This window comes from Drosophila subpulchrella, chromosome 2L (genome assembly GCF_014743375.2).
Source record: "Drosophila subpulchrella strain 33 F10 #4 breed RU33 chromosome 2L, RU_Dsub_v1.1 Primary Assembly, whole genome shotgun sequence".
Lineage (NCBI taxonomy): Eukaryota > Metazoa > Arthropoda > Insecta > Diptera > Drosophilidae > Drosophila > Drosophila subpulchrella.
The window spans coordinates 12530076-12547753 of record NC_050610.1 but is presented as its reverse complement, the minus strand read 5'-3'; the positions used below and the strand labels follow the sequence as shown (position 1 = coordinate 12547753).

The following is a 17678-nucleotide window of genomic DNA, read 5'->3' as shown; positions in this document are numbered from 1 at the left end:
ATCAAACTGAAGTAGGCTACTACAATTTGCCAGTTTTGTGATTGGCGTTGAAAGTAGTCGACGATGCCAAGAGTTTACCGCAACCCTGTGGTTCCTTGCAATTCATTCATAATGATTTGATAACAAGACTTACAACCTATATACACAACTTTAGTTACCTGCTTTCATAGAGCAATCGGGTCTATTTACATCATCGGCGGTATCGCAGATGCACATCGTGGTGTGGTTCAATGTACGACAAATAGTCAGATTCTGCACCGTGCACAGGTTGGTAAAGTATTCACAGGGCGATATGCACAGCCCTCCTAAGCAAATCTGTTCGTCCAAGCAATCATGTTCTATTTTACAGTTTCTTACTGATTCTGTCGTAGGGCTATCTGTCACGGTTATGTCTTTTGCAAATATATCCGTTACTTCAAGAGTAGTTCGTTCAATGGGCTTTGCGGTTGTCACTTCGCCAGGATATTGGGTCGTCTGTTCTGGCACTTGCCCTTGTGTTGTACTGATCGGAATGTTTGTGGTGGCTTGGGCGGTGATTGATGGGAGATTGATGGGAGTGGAGCTGTCGTAAAAACTTGTTGGTCCTTCACTAGTTGATTCTGTCGTTTGTTCAGTCATGTGACCTGGAGTTGTACCAGGAAGAAGAGTCATAGGTATTTCGGGTCTTTCAGAGGGAATACTTCTATCTGTGTACCCTACAGGAAGAGTAGTTCCTTCAATGGCCTTAGCGGTTGTCACTTCGCTGGGATATTGAGTCGTCTGATCTGTGACTTGCCCGCGTGTTGTATCAATTGGAATGTTTGTGGTGGATTGGGCGGTGATTGATGGGACGGTGGTTTCTACTAATGCTGGACTAAGAGAAGAACTGTCATAAGAAGTCGTTGGTTCCTTCCTAGTAGATTCCGTCGTTTGTTCCGTCATTTGTCCTGACGTTGTGACAGAAGGGAAAGTCGTGACCGTTTCGGGACTTTCGGAAGGAATACTTATTTCCGTTGACCCTACAGGAAGACTAGTTCCTTCAATGGCCTTTGCGGTAGTCACTTCGCTGGGATATTGGGTTGTCTGTCTTGGCTCGTGCCCTCGTGATGTACCGATCGGAATATTTGTGGTGGATTGGGCGGTGATTAATGGGACGGTGGTTTCTAATGATGCTGGACTAAGAGAAGAACTGTCATAAGAAGTCGTTGGTTCCTTCCTAGTAGATTCCGTCGTTTGTTCCGTCATTTGTCCTGACGTTGTGACAGAAGGGAAAGTCGTGACCGTTTCGGGACTTTCGGAAGGAATACTTATTTCCGTTGACCCTACAGGAAGACTAGTTTCTTCAATGGCCTTTGCGGTAGTCACTTCGCTGGGATATTGGGTTGTCTGTCTTGGCTCGTGCCCTCGTGATGTACCGATCGGAATATTTGTGGTGGATTGGGCGGTGATTAATGGGACGGTGGTTTCTACTAATACTGGACTAAGAGAAGAACTGTCATAAGAAGTCGTTGGTTCCTTCCTAGTAGATTCCGTCGTTTGTTCCGTCATTTGTCCTGACGTTGTGACAGAAGGGAAAGTCGTGACCGTTTCGGGACTTTCGGAAGGAACACTTATTTCCGTTGACCCTACAGGAAGAGTAGTACCTTCAATGGCCTTTGCGGTTGTCACTTCGCTGGGATATTGAGTCGTCTGATCTGTGACTTTCCCACGTGTTGTACCGATTGGAATGTTTGTGGTGGATTGGGCGGTGATTAATGGGACGGTGGTTTCTAATGATGCTGGACTAAGAGAAGAACTGTCATAAGAAGTCGTTGGTTCCTTCCTAGTAGATTCCGTCGTTTGTTCCGTCATTTGTCCTGACGTTGTGACAGAAGGGAAAGTCGTGACCGTTTCGGGACTTTCGGAAGGAATACTTATTTCCGTTGACCCTACAGGAAGACTAGTTCCTTCAATGGCCTTTGCGGTAGTCACTTCGCTGGGATATTGGGTTGTCTGTCTTGACTCGTGCCCTCGTGATGTACCGATCGGAATATTTGTGGTGGTTCGGGCCGTGGTTGATGCCACTGTGGTTTCTAGTTTTTCTGTACTAAGAGTGGAACTTTCGTAAGAACTTGTTGGTACTTCCCTAGCTGATTCGGTCGTTTGTTCAGTCATATGACCTGGTGTTGTACCTGGAGGAAAAGTCGTGGGTGTTTCGGGACTTTCGGAAGGTATACTTCTATCCGTTGACACTACAGGAAGAGTAGTTCCTTCAATGATCTTTGTGGTAGTCACATCGCTAGGATATTGGGTCGTCTGTTCCGTCACCCGCCCTCGTGTTGTACCAATCGGAATATTTGTGGTGGCTTGGCCTGTGATTGATGGGACAGTGGTTTCTAATTTTTCTGGACTAAGAGTGGAGCTGTCGTAAGAAGTTGTTGGTACTTCCCTAATTGATTCGGTTGTTTGTTCAGTCATATGACCTGGTGTTGTACCAGGGCGGAAAGTCGTAGGTATTTCGGGACTTTCAGAAGGAATACTTCTATCCGTGTACCCTTCAGGAAGAGTAGTTCCTTCAATTTCCTTTGTGGTAGTCACTTCGCTGGGATATTGGGTCGTCTGATCTGTGACTTGCCCGCGTGTTGTATCAATTGGAATGATTGTGGTGGATTGGGCGGTGATTGATGGGACGGTGGTTTCTAATGATGCTGGACTAAGAGAAGAACTGTCATAAGAAGTCGTTGGTTCCTTCCTAGTAGATTCCGTCGTTTGTTCCGTCATTTGTCCTGACGTTGTGACAGAAGGGAAAGTCGTGACCGTTTCGGGACTTTCGGAAGGAATACTTATTTCCGTTGACCCTACAGGAAGACTAGATCCTTCAATGACCTTTGCGGTAGTCACTTCGCTAGTATATTGGGTTGTCTGATCAGTGACTTGCCCTCGTGTTGTACCGATCGGAATGTTTGTGGTGGCTTGGGCGGTGATTGATGGAACGGTGGTTGCCAATGATGCTGGACTAAGAGTGGAGCTATCGTAAAAACTTGTTGGTACTTCCTTAGTTGATTCGGTCGTTTGTTCAGTCATATGACCTGGTGTTGTACCTGTAGAGAAAGTCGTGGGTGTTTCGGGACTTTCGGAATTAAAACTTCTATCCGTTGTCCCTACAGGAAGAGTAGTACCTTCAATGGCCTTTGCGGTAGTCACTTCGCTGGAATATTGGGTTGTCTGTCTTGGCTCGTGCCCTCGTGATGTACCGATCGGAATATTTGTGGTGGTTTGGGCCGTGGTTGATAGCACTGTGGTTTCTAGTTTTTCTGTACTAAGAGTGGAACTCTCGTAAGAACTTGTTGGTACTTCCCTAGCTGATTCGGTCGTTTGTTCAGTCATATGACCTGGTGTTATACCTGGAGGAAAAGTCGTGGGTGTATCGGGACTTTCGGAAGGTATACTTCTATCCGTTGACACTACAGGAAGAGTAGTTCCTTCAATGATCTTTGTGGTAGTCACATCGCTAGGATATTGGGTCGTCTGTTCCGTCACCCGCCCTCGTGTTGTACCAATCGGAATATTTGTGGTGGCTTGGCCTGTGATTGATTGGACAGTGGTTTCTAATTTTTCTGGACTAAGAGTGGAGCTCTCGTCAGAACTTGTTGGTACTTCTCTAGTTGATTCGGTCGTTTGTTCAGTCACATGACCTGGTGTTGTACCAGGGCGGAAAGTCGCAAGTATTTCGGGATTTTCTGATGGAATACTTCTATCCGTGTACCCTACAGGAAAAGAAGTTCCTTCAATGGCCTTTGCGGAAGTCACTTCGCTAGTATATTGGGTTGTCTGATCAGTGACTGGCCCTCGTGTTGTACCGATCGGAACATTTGTGGTGGTTTGGGCTGTGATTGATGGGACAGTGGTTTCTAATCTTTCTGGACTAGGAGTGAAGCTGTCGTAAGAACTTGTTGGTACTGCTCTAGTTGATTCGGTCGTTTGTTCAGTCATATGACCTGGTGATGTACCAGGACGGAAAGTTGCAGGTATTTCGGGACTTTCAGAAGGAATACTTCTATCCGTGAACCCTACAGGAAGAGTAGTTCCTTCAATCACCTTTGTGGTAGGCACTTTGGGAGGGAAAGTCGAGAGCGTTTCGGGACTTTCGGAAGGTATACTTGTTTCCGTTGACCCTACAGGAAGACTAGTTCCTTCGATGGCCTTTGCGGTTGTCACTTCGCTGGGATATTGAGTCGTCTGATCTGTGACTTTCCCGCGTGTTGTACCGATTGGAATGTTTGTGGTGGAATGGGCGGCGATTGCTGGGACGGTGGTTTCTAATGATGCTGGACTAAAAGTAGAGCTATCGTAAGAACTTGTTGGTTCTGACGTTTGTTCAGTCATATGACCTGGTGTTGTGCCTCGCGGGAATGTCGTGGGTGTTTCAGGACTTTCGGAGGGAAAACTTCTATCCGTTGTCCCTACAGGAAGAGTAGTATTTTCAATGGCCTTTGCGGTTGTCACTTCGCTGGGATATTGAGTCGTCTGTTGTGGCTCCTGCCCTCGTGGTGTATCGATCGGAATATTTGTGGTGGTTTGGGCCGAAGTTGATGGAACTGCGGTTTCTAATTTTGCTGGACTAAGAGTGGAGCTGTCGAAGGAACTTGTTGGTACTTCCCTAGTTGATTCGGTCGTATGTTCAGTCATATGATCTGGTGATGTACCAGGACGGAAAGTCGTAGGTATTTCGGGACTTTCAGAAGGCATACTTCCATCCGTGTACCCTACTGGAAGAGTAGTTCCTTCAATGGCCTTTGCGGTAGTCACTTCGCTAGTATATTGGGTTGTCTGATCAGTGACTTGCCCTCGTGTTGTACCGATCAGAATATTTGTGGTGGCTTGGGCGGTGATTGATGGGACGGTGGTTTCTAATGATGCTGGACTAAGAGTAGAGCTATCGAAAGAACTAGTTGGTACTTTCTTAGAAGATTTCGTTGTTTGTTCAGTCATTTGTCCTGGTGTTGTACCTGGAGGGAAAGTCGTGGGTGTTTCGGGACTTTCAGAAGGAAAACTTCTATCTGTTGTCCCTACAGGAAGAGTAGTACCTTCAATGGCCTTTGCGGTTGTCACTTCGCTGGGATATTGAGTCGTCTGATCTGTGACTTTCCCGCGTGTTGTACCGATTGGAACGTTTGTGGTGGAATGGGCGGTGATTAATGGGACGGTGGTTTCTAATGATGCTGGACTAGGAGTAGAGCTATCGTAAGAACTCGTTGGTACTTTCCTAGAAGATTCTGTTGTTTGTTCAGTCATTTGTTCTGGTGTTGTACCTGGAGGGAAAGTCGTGGGTGTTTCGGGACTTTCAGAAGGAAAACTTCTATCCGTTGTCCCTACAGGAAGAGTAGTACCTTCAATGGCCTTTGCGGTTGTCACTTCGCTGGGATATTGAGTCGTCTGATCTGTGACTTTCCCGCGTGTTGTACCGATTGGAATGTTTGTGGTGGCTTGGGCGGTGATTGATGGGACGGTGGTTTCTAATGATGCTGGACTAAGAGTAGAGCTATCGGTAGAACTAGTTGGTACTTTCCTAGAAGATTCCGTTGTTTGTTCAGTCATTTGTCCTGGTGTTGTAGCTGGAGGGAAAGTCGTGGGTGTTTCGGGACTTTCAGAAGGAAAACTTCTATCTGTTGTCCCTAAAGGAAGAGTAGTACCTTCAATGGCCTTTGCGGTTGTCACTTCCCTGGGATATTGAGTCGTCTGATCTGTGACTTTCCCGCGTGTTGTACCGATTGGAATGTTTGTGGTGGAATGGGCGGTGATTGCTGGGACGGTGGTTTCTAATGATGCTGGACTAAGAGTCGAGATATCGTAAGAACTTGTTGGTACTTCCCTAGTTGATTCGGTCGTTTTTTCAGTCATATAACCTGGTGTTGTACCTGGACGAAAAGTCGTGGGTGTTTCAGGACTTTCGGAAGGAAAACTTCTATCCGTTGTCCCCATAGAAAGAGTAGTACCCTCAATCGCCTGTGCGGTTGTCACTTCGAAGGGATATTGAATCGTCTGATCTGTGACTTGCCCGAGTGTTGTACCGATTGGAATGTTTGTGGTGGAATGGACGGTGATGGATGGGACGGTGGTTTCTAATGATGCTGGACTAGGAGTAGGGCTATCGTAAGAACTCGTTGGTACTTTCCTAGAAGATTCTGTTGTTTGTTCAGTCATTTGTTCTGGTGTTGTACCAGGACGGAAAGTCGTAGGTATTTCGGGACTTTCAGAAGACATACTTCTATCCGTGGAGCCTACTGGAAGAGTAGTACCTTCAATGGCCTTTGCTGTTGTCACTTCGCTGCGATATTGAGTCGTCTGATCTGTGACTTTCCCGCGTGTTGTACCGATTGGAATGTTTGTGGTGAAATGGGCGCTGATTGCTGGGACCGTGGTTTCTAACGATGCTGGACTAAGAGTAGAACTATCGTAAGAACTCGTTGGAACTTTCCTAGAAGATTCCGTTGTTTGTTCAGTCAGTTGTCCTGGTGTTGTACCTGGAGGGAAAGTCGTGGGTGTTTCGGGACTTTCAGAAGGAAAACTCCTATCCGTTGTCCCTACAGGAAGAGTAGTACCTTCAATGGCCTTTGCGGTTGTCACTTCGCTGGGATATTGAGTCGTCTGATCTGTGACTTTCCCGCGTGTTGTACCGATTGGAATGTTTGTGGTGAAATGGGCGCTGATTGCTGGGACCGTGGTTTCTAACGATGCTGGACTAAGAGTAGAGCTATCGTAAGAACTCGTTGGAACTTTCCTAGAAGATTCCGTTGTTTGTTCAGTCAGTTGTCCTGGTGTTGTACCTGGAGGGAAAGTCGTGGGTGTTTCGGTACTTTCAGAAGGAAAACTTATATCTGTTGTCCGTACAGGAAGAGTAGTACCTTCAATGGCCTTTGCGGTTGTCACTTCGCTGGGATATTGGGTCGTCTGATCAGTGACTTTCCCGCGTGTTGTACCGATTGGAATGTTTGTGGTGGCTTGGGCGGTGATTGATGGGACGGTGGTTTCTAATGATGCTGGACTAAGAGTAGAGCTATCGAAAGAACTAGTTGGTACTTTCCTAGAAGATTCCGTTGTTTGTTCAGTCATTTGTCCTGGTGTTGTACCTCGCGTGAATGTCGTGGGTGTTTCGGGACTTTCGGAAGGAAAACTTCTATCAGTTGTCCCTACAGGAAGAGTAGTACCTTCAATGGCCTTTGCGGTTGTCACTTCGCTGGGATATTGAGTCGTCTGATCTGTGACTTTCCCGCGTGTTGTACCGATTGGAATGTTTGTGGTGGAATGGGCGGCGATTGCTGGGACGGTGGTTTCTAATGATGCTGGACTAAGAGTAGAGCTATCGTAAGAACTTGTTGGATCTGTCGTTTGTTCAGTCATATGACCTGGTGTTGTACCTCGCGGGAATGTCGTGGGTGTTTCAGGACTTTCGGAAGGAAAACTTCTATCTGTTGTCCCTACAGGAAGAGTAGTACCTTCAATGGCCTTTGCGGTTGTCACTTCGCTGGGATATTGGGTCGTCTGATCTGTGACTTTCCCGTGTGTTGTACCGATTGGAATGTTTGTGGTGGAATGGGCGGTGATTGCTGGGACGGTGGTTTCTAATGGTGCTGGACTAGGAGTAGGGCTATCGTAAGAACTCGTTGGTATTTTCCTAGAAGATTCTGTTGTTTGTTCAGTCATTTGTTCTGGTGTTGTACCAGGACGGAAAGTCGTAGGTATTTCGGGACTTTCAGAAGGCATACTTCTATCCGTGTACCCTACTGGAAGAGTAGTTCCTTCAATGACCTTTGCGGTAGTCACTTCGCTAGTATATTGGGTTGTATGATCAGTGACTTGCCCTCGTGTTGTACCGATCGGAATATTTGTGGTGGCTTGGGCGGTGATTGATGGGACGGTGGTTTCTAATGATTCTGGACTAAGAGTAGAGCTATCGATAGAACTAGTTGGTACTTTCCTAGAAGATTCCGTTGTTTGTTCAGTCATTTGTCCTGGTGTTGTACCTGGAGGGAAAGTCATGGGTTTTTCGGGACTTTCAGAAGGAAAACTTCTATCTGTTGTCCCTAAAGGAAGAGTAGTACCTTCAAGGGCCTTTGCGGTTGTCACTTCGCTGGGATATTGAGTCGTCTGATCTGTGACTTTCCCGCGTGTTGTACCGATTGGAATGTTTGTGGTGGAATGGGCGGTGATTGCTGGGACGGTGGTTTCTAATGATGCTGGACTAAGAGTAGAGCTATCGTAAGAACTTGTTGGTACTTCCCTAGTTGATTCTGTCGTTTGTTCAGTCATATGACCTGGTGTTGTACCTCGCGGGAATGTCGTGGGTGTTTCAGGACTTTCGGAAGGAAAACTTCTATCTGTTGTCCCTACAGGAAGAGTAGTACCTTCAATGGTCTTTGCGGTTGTCACTTCGCTGGGATATTGAGTCGTCTGATCTGTGACTTTCCCGCGTGTTGTACCGATTGGAACGTTTGTGGTGGAATGGGCGGTGATTGCTGGGATGGTGGTTTCTAATGGTGCTGAACTAGGAGTAGGGCTATCGTAAGAACTCGTTGGTACTTTCCTAGAAGATTCTGTTGTTTGTTCAGTCATTTGTTCTGGTGTTGTACCAGGACGGAAAGTCGTAGGTATTTCGGGACTTTCAGAAGGCATACTTCTATCCGTGTACCCTACTGGAAGAGTAGTTCCTTCAATGACCTTTGCGGTAGTCACTTCGCTAGTATATTGGGTTGTATGATCAGTGACTTGCCCTCGTGTTGTACCGATCGGAATATTTGTGGTGGCTTGGGCGGTGATTGATGGGACGGTGGTTTCTAATGATGCTGGACTAACAGTAGAGCTATCGAAAGAACTAGTTGGTACTTTCCTAGAAGATTCCGTTGTTTGTTCAGTCATTTGTCCTGGTGTTGTACCTGGAGGGAAAGTCGTGGGTGTTTCGGGACTTTCGGAAGGAAAACTTCTATCTGTTGTCCCTACAGGAAGAGTAGTACCTTCAATGGCCTTTGCGGTTGTCACTTCGCTGGGATATTGGGTCGTCTGATCTGTGACTTTCCCGTGTGTTGTACCGATTGGAATGTTTGTGGTGGAATGGGCGGTGATTGCTGGGACGGTGGTTTCTAATGGTGCTGGACTAGGAGTAGGGCTATCGTAAGAACTCGTTGGTACTTTCCTAGAAGATTCTGTTGTTTGTTCAGTCATTTGTTCTGGTGTTGTACCAGGACGGAAAGTCGTAGGTATTTCGGGACTTTCAGAAGGCATACTTCTATCCGTGTACCCTACTGGAAGAGTAGTTCCTTCAATGACCTTTGCGGTAGTCACTTCGCTAGTATATTGGGTTGTATGATCAGTGACTTGCCCTCGTGTTGTACCGATCGGAATATTTGTGGTGGCTTGGGCGGTGATTGATGGGACGGTGGTTTCTAATGATTCTGGACTAAGAGTAGAGCTATCGATAGAACTAGTTGGTACTTTCCTAGAAGATTCCGTTGTTTGTTCAGTCATTTGTCCTGGTGTTGTACCTGGAGGGAAAGTCATGGGTGTTTCGGGACTTTCAGAAGGAAAACTTCTATCTGTTGTCCCTAAAGGAAGAGTAGTACCTTCAAGGGCCTTTGCGGTTGTCACTTCGCTGGGATATTGAGTCGTCTGATCTGTGACTTTCCCGCGTGTTGTACCGATTGGAATGTTTGTGGTGGAATGGGCGGTGATTGCTGGGACGGTGGTTTCTAATGATGCTGGACTAAGAGTAGAGCTATCGTAAGAACTTGTTGGTACTTCCCTAGTTGATTCTGTCGTTTGTTCAGTCATATGACCTGGTGTTGTACCTCGCGGGAATGTCGTGGGTGTTTCAGGACTTTCGGAAGGAAAACTTCTATCTGTTGTCCCTACAGGAAGAGTAGTACCTTCAATGGTCTTTGCGGTTGTCACTGCGCTGGGATATTCAGTCGTCTGATCTGTGACTTTCCCGCGTGTTGTACCGATTGGAACGTTTGTGGTGGAATGGGCGGTGATTGCTGGGATGGTGGTTTCTAATGGTGCTGAACTAGGAGTAGGGCTATCGTAAGAACTCGTTGGTACTTTCCTAGAAGATTCTGTTGTTTGTTCAGTCATTTGTTCTGGTGTTGTACCAGGACGGAAAGTCGTAGGTATTTCGGGACTTTCAGAAGGCATACTTCTATCCGTGTACCCTACTGGAAGAGTAGTTCCTTCAATGACCTTTGCGGTAGTCACTTCGCTAGTATATTGGGTTGTATGATCAGTGACTTGCCCTCGTGTTGTACCGATCGGAATATTTGTGGTGGCTTGGGCGGTGATTGATGGGACGGTGGTTTCTAATGATGCTGGACTAAGAGTAGAGCTATCGAAAGAACTAGTTGGTACTTTCCTAGAAGATTCCGTTGTTTGTTCAGTCATTTGTCCTGGTGTTGTACCTCGCGGGAAAGTCGTGGGTGTTTCGGGACTTTCGGAAGGAAAACTTCTATCTGTTGTCCCTACAGGAAGAGTAGTACCTTCAATGGTCTTTGAGGTTGTCACTTCGCTGGGATATTGAGTCGTCTGATCTGTGACTTTCCCGCGTGTTGTACCAATTGGAACGTTTGTGGTGGAATGGGCGGTGATTGCTGGGATGGTGGTTTCTAATGGTGCTGGACTAGGAGTAGGGCTATCGTAAGAACTCGTTGGTACTTTCCTAGAAGATTCTGTTGTTTGTTCAGTCATTTGTTCTGGTGTTGTACCAGGACGGAAAGTCGTAGGTATTTCGGGACTTTCAGAAGGCATACTTCTATCCGTGTACCCTACTGGAAGAGTAGTTCCTTCAATGACCTTTGCGGTAGTCACTTCGCTAGTATATTGGGTTGTATGATCAGTGACTTGCCCTCGTGTTGTACCGATCGGAATATTTGTGGTGGCTTGGGCGGTGATTGATGGGACGGTGGTTTCTAATGATGCTGGACTAAGAGTAGAGCTATCGAAAGAACTAGTTGGTACTTTCCTAGAAGATTCCGTTGTTTGTTCAGTCATTTGTCCTGGTGTTGTACCTGGAGGGAAAGTCGTGGGTGTTTCGGGACTTTCGGAAGGAAAACTTCTATCTGTTGTCCCTACAGGAAGAGTAGTACCTTCAATGGCCTTTGCGGTTGTCACTTCGCTGGGATATTGAGTCGTCTGATCTGTGACTTTCCCGCGTGTTGTACCGATTGGAACGTTTGTGGTGGAATGGGCGGTGATTAATGGGACGGTGGTTTCTAATGATGCTGGACTAGGAGTAGAGCTATCGTAAGAACTCGTTGGTACTTTCCTAGAAGATTCTGTTGTTTGTTCAGTCATTTGTTCTGGTGTTGTACCTGGAGGGAAAGTCGTGGGTGTTTCGGGACTTTCAGAAGGAAAACTTCTATCCGTTGTCCCTACAGGAAGAGTAGTACCTTCAATGGCCTTTGCGGTTGTCACTTCGCTGGGATATTGAGTCGTCTGATCTGTGACTTTCCCGCGTGTTGTACCGATTGGAATGTTTGTGGTGGCTTGGGCGGTGATTGATGGGACGGTGGTTTCTAATGATGCTGGACTAAGAGTAGAGCTATCGGTAGAACTAGTTGGTACTTTCCTAGAAGATTCCGTTGTTTGTTCAGTCATTTGTCCTGGTGTTGTACCTAGAGGGAAAGTCGTGGGTGTTTCGGGACTTTCAGAAGGAAAACTTCTATCTGTTGTCCCTAAAGGAAGAGTAGTACCTTCAATGGCCTTTGCGGTTGTCACTTCGCTGGGATATTGAGTCGTCTGATCTGTGACTTTCCCGCGTGTTGTACCGATTGGAATGTTTGTGGTGGAATGGGCGGTGATTGCTGGGACGGTGGTTTCTAATGATGCTGGACTAAGAGTAGAGCTATCGTAAGAACTCGTTGGTACTTTCCTAGAAGATTCCGTTGTTTGTTCAGTCAGTTGTCCTGGTGTTGTACCTGGAGGGAAAGTCGTGGGTGTTTCGGGACTTTCAGAAGGAAAACTTCTATCCGTTGTCCCTACAGGAAGAGTAGTACCTTCAATGGCCTGTGCGGTCGTCACTTTGCTGGGATATTGAGTCGTCTGATCTGTGACTTGCCCGCGTGTTGTACCGATTAGAATGTTTGTGGTGGTTTGGGAGGTGATTGATGGGATGGTGGTTTCTAACGATGCTGGACTAAGAGTAGAGTTCTCATAAAAACTTGTTGGTACCGTCCTAGTAGATTCCGTCGTTTGTTCAGTCACTATTCCTGGTGTTGTATCAGGAGGGAAAGTCGTTTGTGTTTCAGGAAATTGAAAAGGAATACTCTTATCCGTTAATCCTACAGAAAGAGTAGTTCCTTCAATGACCTTTGCTGTAGTCAGTTCGCTAGGATATTGGGTCGGTTGTTCTGTCACCTGCCCTCGTGTTGTATCTATCGGAATATTTGTGTTGATTTCGTGGATGATTGATGGGACGGTAGATGCTAGTGATACTGTACTAAGAGTAGTTTTATATAAAGTGTCATTTTCTGGATGAGTGGAACTTGTGTCAATCGACAATTGTTTTGTAGTTTTGTAGGATTCGGTTGTACTTGTGTAAGAAATAGTTGTTTCGTTTTCGGCTTCTATATCTGTAAAACGTGTTCGCATTTCAGTTTGATTTGCTAATTGCATAATAGTGTATTTTACGCTGACGGAGTCCGTCGTCGTTTCAATTTGTTGGGTTGTAGTTTCGACTGTTCTTTCTGTCGGAATGCAGTCCGAGTCCGTCGTATTTGTCAAGGTGCTTGGGCAAATGCATATGGTAACCCTATGGCGTGATGCAACACACTTTACGGCGCCCGAACAGAAGGTGTGACAGGAATCGATACAATGTCCCGACGATCCACATTGTTGTGCTTCACTGCAATCTTCGTTTAAGGTACAGTTGCCACCTGGCTTAGCTGCTTCAAATTATCAGGGTTTGGATTTTTTTACATGATTTTTGGGGTTTTCGAGTGGAGTATTTTGTACATATTTCAAAATAAAAGGTTAAGATTTTAAAAAATAAAAAAAATACGTTAAAATATTTACAAATATATACCAAATATAGAATAGAAAGTGTAAAGCTACAAAAATAAGGAAGGTGCACTATATATACAGAGGGGCGTACCTAAGGAAATACTGTTGGAGATTTTGATCTAACTCTTTTGCATACGACTGCAAATGTCAACAAATATCGGAAGCTTTATAAACTATTTTACGGTTATTCAATTTAATCAAATTAGAAACGAACGCCTTTACTATTAGTTAGCTACATATTGGTGTTGGATTGGTTTAGGTTTACCATTAGTATTACATCTTATTACCATTTATTTAGATTCATAGGTTAAGATTTCATAGTACAAGTAATAAGGAGGCTTTTGATTAATAAATTGATTATTATCACTGTGAGCATGAGCGTGTGTGAATGTTCAGAAGAGTTTTCTTGTAATTGTGTCTTCATGTTATTGGTATTTTTGGTTGGTAGCTTTAAACGATCTTTAGATCAATTCTTGGACAACTCTTTTCGTTTAAGTGCTTCAGCCTAGTCCCTGTGCTGGTGGCGCAAAGCATCTGACTGTGGGGTTATAAAGTCGCAAGACTTGAACTTTTCGGCTTGTAACTAAGCTTTGGGCTAGTGAGTTGACCATATCAATAGGCGAAAGCTTGATACGGCTACAGGCAGTTAATTTCTCAGACCTATGTACATTGGCACAAGCACTGCGCGGAAACAGATTGACAAGGCCCGAAACATTAAACAGGTGTGGACGGCTTTGGTCAATATATTTCGTCGGGCATATTTGCATGTGTGCTTTATCGCTGTTTTACTTTTTTTCGTGAGGGGACAGACAATAAGACAGAGCTAGCAAAAGGTGAGAGCGTGTGTGAGAGAGAGCAGGAAACAGAGATAATCGAGACAGAAACATAAGGCACTTTCACTCGACAGAGAGCTGAGTGATAGAGAGTACTTTTGGTGCTTTACCTTTTTGACATCCATTCTTGGCATCGGCTATAAATCCAGCTGGGCAGAATTTACATATCGGCTTGTGATCCTCTACAATGCATGGCGAGTTGGGTGCGCACGTGGCAAACTCGCACGGATCGACGCACTTGAGCTTCCGGCAGGCCTGGCTCGCCGGACACCCGGCGTCGCGCAGGCAAATCGATATTGATGGCTGGCAGTCGCGCATACAAATGCAAACGGGCTTGTGGTTCTGCACCTCGCAGGACTTGTTCTCCGCACAGATGGCGGCTCTGCCCAGGGGTACGATGCACGGATTGCGGCACTTGCCATCGGTGCAGGCCATGTTCGAGGCGCAGTCATCATCGCGATAGCACTCCCGCTTATCGGGGGCACACGTCAGTTCCCCGTACTCATTCACTATGAAGCCAGACTTGCAGATGCAAACCGGCTGATGGCGTCGCGTCTCGCACTTCTTGTTGCTCTCGCAGATGAAGAGCGGATTGTTGCAAGGATCTGTGCATTGGCCGTACTGGCCGCACTGCAACGTCTCCGGACACTCGGAGTCCCTGGAGCATGGGATCTGCTCCTTGGTCTTCGCATCCGTGTCCTCCAACAGGCACTTGGGATCGGGCTTGCACTCGACCTCCGGCCGACCAACGTGGCAGCTGGGGCAGGAGCAGCGCGGACGATGCAGTACGGTTTTGCAGAGCGCATTCAAACCACACACGCCACGCATTGTACAAGGATCGCTGCAGTGTCCTTGGAGGCATGACTTTTCACTGGGACAATCCGTATCTGAGTAGCATTGTTCGGTGTCTATAAAATTACATCCAGGGCAGGGAAGAACGAGAGAGAGATAGACAGGAGTTGTTTGGTTGTTTAAATGTTAATCGTTGGTGGGTGCATTCAACTATTCGGTGGCATAAACGGTACGGTACGCTACTAAATAGATATATCTTTCTTTGAGGGGGTATGAAAACACGTGGAAACGAAAGTGCGACATTGAAATCATCAAGTCAAAGTTGGGGCTTGAGTTTGATAGACGATAGTCTGGTGGAAGATTCAGGGCTAATTGGGGTATATGCATTAGACAGTGTAAACACAAAGTTTTTGAAACAAGAGGGGTGGATGACTCGGATAAAACTTATAGCTAGACGTTTTTTTTCTAAAAACAAAAGGAGAAAACTTAAACGACAAAATATATAAAAACTTTATTCCAGTTTTTTGTTGGTTGGTTCGATATGGGCCTTTTTTGCTTTAGTGTTTTTGTGTATTTTTTATGGTGTTTGGGTTGAGGGTTGTGTATGTTGCGGAGGGTCGGTATCTGTGTTCAATTAAGTGTCAGTGGGATTTTTGTGGACTCGATTTTGGGGTTTGGGGTTTTGTGCATTGGGGGTGTTAAAGTAAAGAAAAATTCAGCGGGGATTTTCAACGAGTTAAGACTAGAAAAGGTGCGTTCAGAAATCAAAAGGTAACGTAAACAAAAATAAAACTGAAGAAATTTTTTTTAGCAGTTTCACTTAATTGGCTAACTTTAGTCAATTGGTGCAGTTAGTTTAGGCAGAAAACTGTGGCAAAAATATATTATTTATTGGTTTGTCTAATTCAAATTGTAGAACTGTGAAGGGAACATCTCACAATAACTAGGGTTTTATGTTTTTCTATAAGGCAGGTCAAAACAATGCTTATCAATAAATTGGCTGCTTTTGGTTTTTTGTCATTGGTTGGTATGAGTTCAATCGAGGTAATCGATCAGCGTACAAGTGAGCGAGTGGGGGTAGCAGTGAGAACAAGTGAGTATAGTTACAATCCTTGATGATTTACCATTTTACGAGCGAGCATAGAGCCGGAGAGCCTAGCATTTTCCCATTTTGCCCAATTAATTTGATGCTGTACTAAAGGCAGGCTTAGTTGAGCAATGAATTATCTCGGGATTAATGCGAATTCGAGCTAATATATATTTTGGTTTATTGTTTGTTCAGTTTGAGTAATGGCAAAAATTACACGACATCCAACACATGCGCTCTGCCCTCACGAGAGACACGTTATTGGCGATTGGTTTTGTGAGTGAGTGATTGATTCAGAGGAAAGATTTAGAAGTATCTATTGGAAGAGCAGGAAGTGTAGGTACAAGTCTGGCAATAGCAAGATTAGCTTTGTAGAAGGAGGCTTTAGTAGGAATGTATAGAAGAAATAGTAGTTGAAAATCGATGGGTAAATACAATTTTGAAAAGTTCATTAAAATATACGTTGCTAGTTTGATTCATCCGGGTTATTCATAATTCACAGTTTTCAAATTTGGTTTATATTTACAGATTGTTTTTTGGTGTGGTTAGTTTGATCGGCCACTTAGATGCGGCCAAATATATGCACAGTATGTACAATTTTCTGTATATACAACTTAATTTCTAGTCAAATGTACCAAAAAATAATTGAAATGTTAGTTAAATTTAGTTACAATTTAAATCAATTCGGGTTTTTGTTTAATAGATTTTAACCAATAGACGATCTATGTAGAGAGTGGTAGATAGGGAGGAGCTTTCTTAATACGTATTTTAAAAGGAGCTTTGTACATAATAAACTGTTGGTTTTATTGCGGTTATACAGTAGACTTGCTTTAGGATGCATTGAAAAGTAGTAGTAGCTGTTGATGTTGCTTTTGTTTTGGTAATCGTTCTGTACACATTTGTAATGGATCTTATTTTGATAACTATGTTCCTCAATTGGTTTCGAATTTTTTCAAGCATATGTGAACTATGTGTGAGAATTGTCCCGTCCACAGTTCCCAATCTGAGACTTTGTTCATTCAAGAAATGTAACAAAAGGGTATTAGCAAAAGGAAACGACAGAGCGATAGGGAAATAACACTTGGGGTTCAAAGGGGAGGACAGAGCGGAATCAAAGGAAGGATGGGATTTTCAGGGCTGGGATTTCGATATTTTTTTGTTTTCAGTATCAAGGATGTGTTGAGGATTGTTGTCTATATGATAAGCGTGGCATAATGTGTTGTTTTTTTTTAGGTTCGGTTTAGTTCTAATTTGTGTGCCTTCTTCGCACTTTCTGTGATTAACCAGTAGTTTTACTTTTCGCTACAATTTTTACTGACTACATATCGCTATCGCGGCGTTTGTCGTTAGACTAAATGTTAAATAGGGATGAACCAACTTGTTTACTGATCTATGCGTTAACTGTTTCCAAGTTGTAATGGATGCCGCATAGTTGAGTGCCAATACAGATGGTTATTCAAAGCCAATTGTATGGTGACTAAGGAAGGAATTCAATGAGAACTGAGCTTCATGAGAGCCGAATGAAATGAGAAGGCAAGCTTCAAGCTTAATGGGAACTAAAATCAAATCTTAAGATTTTTTTTTGTTTTTGTAAGGAATGCACTGATTGTAAATGTAATTTTTAGTAAGATAGTTTAAATTTGCTTATGACTAAACTTAATTTCGTTGCATATTTCTTTTTTTTGATTTTTGGATTGTGTGTATTTCAAAAATGAAGTGTAGGCACAGATTGGGTAACCGCGATAGCGACAGCAACATTCCACGAATCTCCATATGCGTTGATGGTGTATTGTAAAATAAGGTGCTTAAAAACTAGAAAAACTCAAATAAAAACTAAAACAAAATTGCATAATAAAAACTGTGCTCTGAATTATATTCAACGGCATGTCTGTTGTCTAAAAACAAATCAGTTGCCTGTTAGGAATTGGTTGTGTAGGTGGCGTTTTGGTTTCTTAGCGTGT

General features: G+C 44.5%; 1 protein-coding gene across 16 annotated transcripts in view; it reads right to left on the bottom strand.

The window, feature by feature from the left end:
* Positions 1-17678, bottom strand: part of LOC119546348 — a 119787-nt gene that overhangs the window by 56975 nt on the left and 45134 nt on the right. For 12 of the 16 annotated variants that reach the window (XM_037852564.1, XM_037852570.1, XM_037852572.1 and 9 more), the window contains exon 1: positions 159-12609. The exons of 1 other annotated variant lie outside the window; for it this stretch is intronic. In XM_037852564.1, the coding sequence (XP_037708492.1) occupies positions 159-12594 (12436 nt within the window). In that variant the 5' untranslated portion in view covers positions 12595-12609. Of the gene's footprint in view, positions 1-158; positions 12610-13948; positions 14747-17678 lie in introns of those variants that run through there. 3 more of the 16 variants (XM_037852575.1, XM_037852561.1, XM_037852566.1) reach the window with 1 other exon arrangement.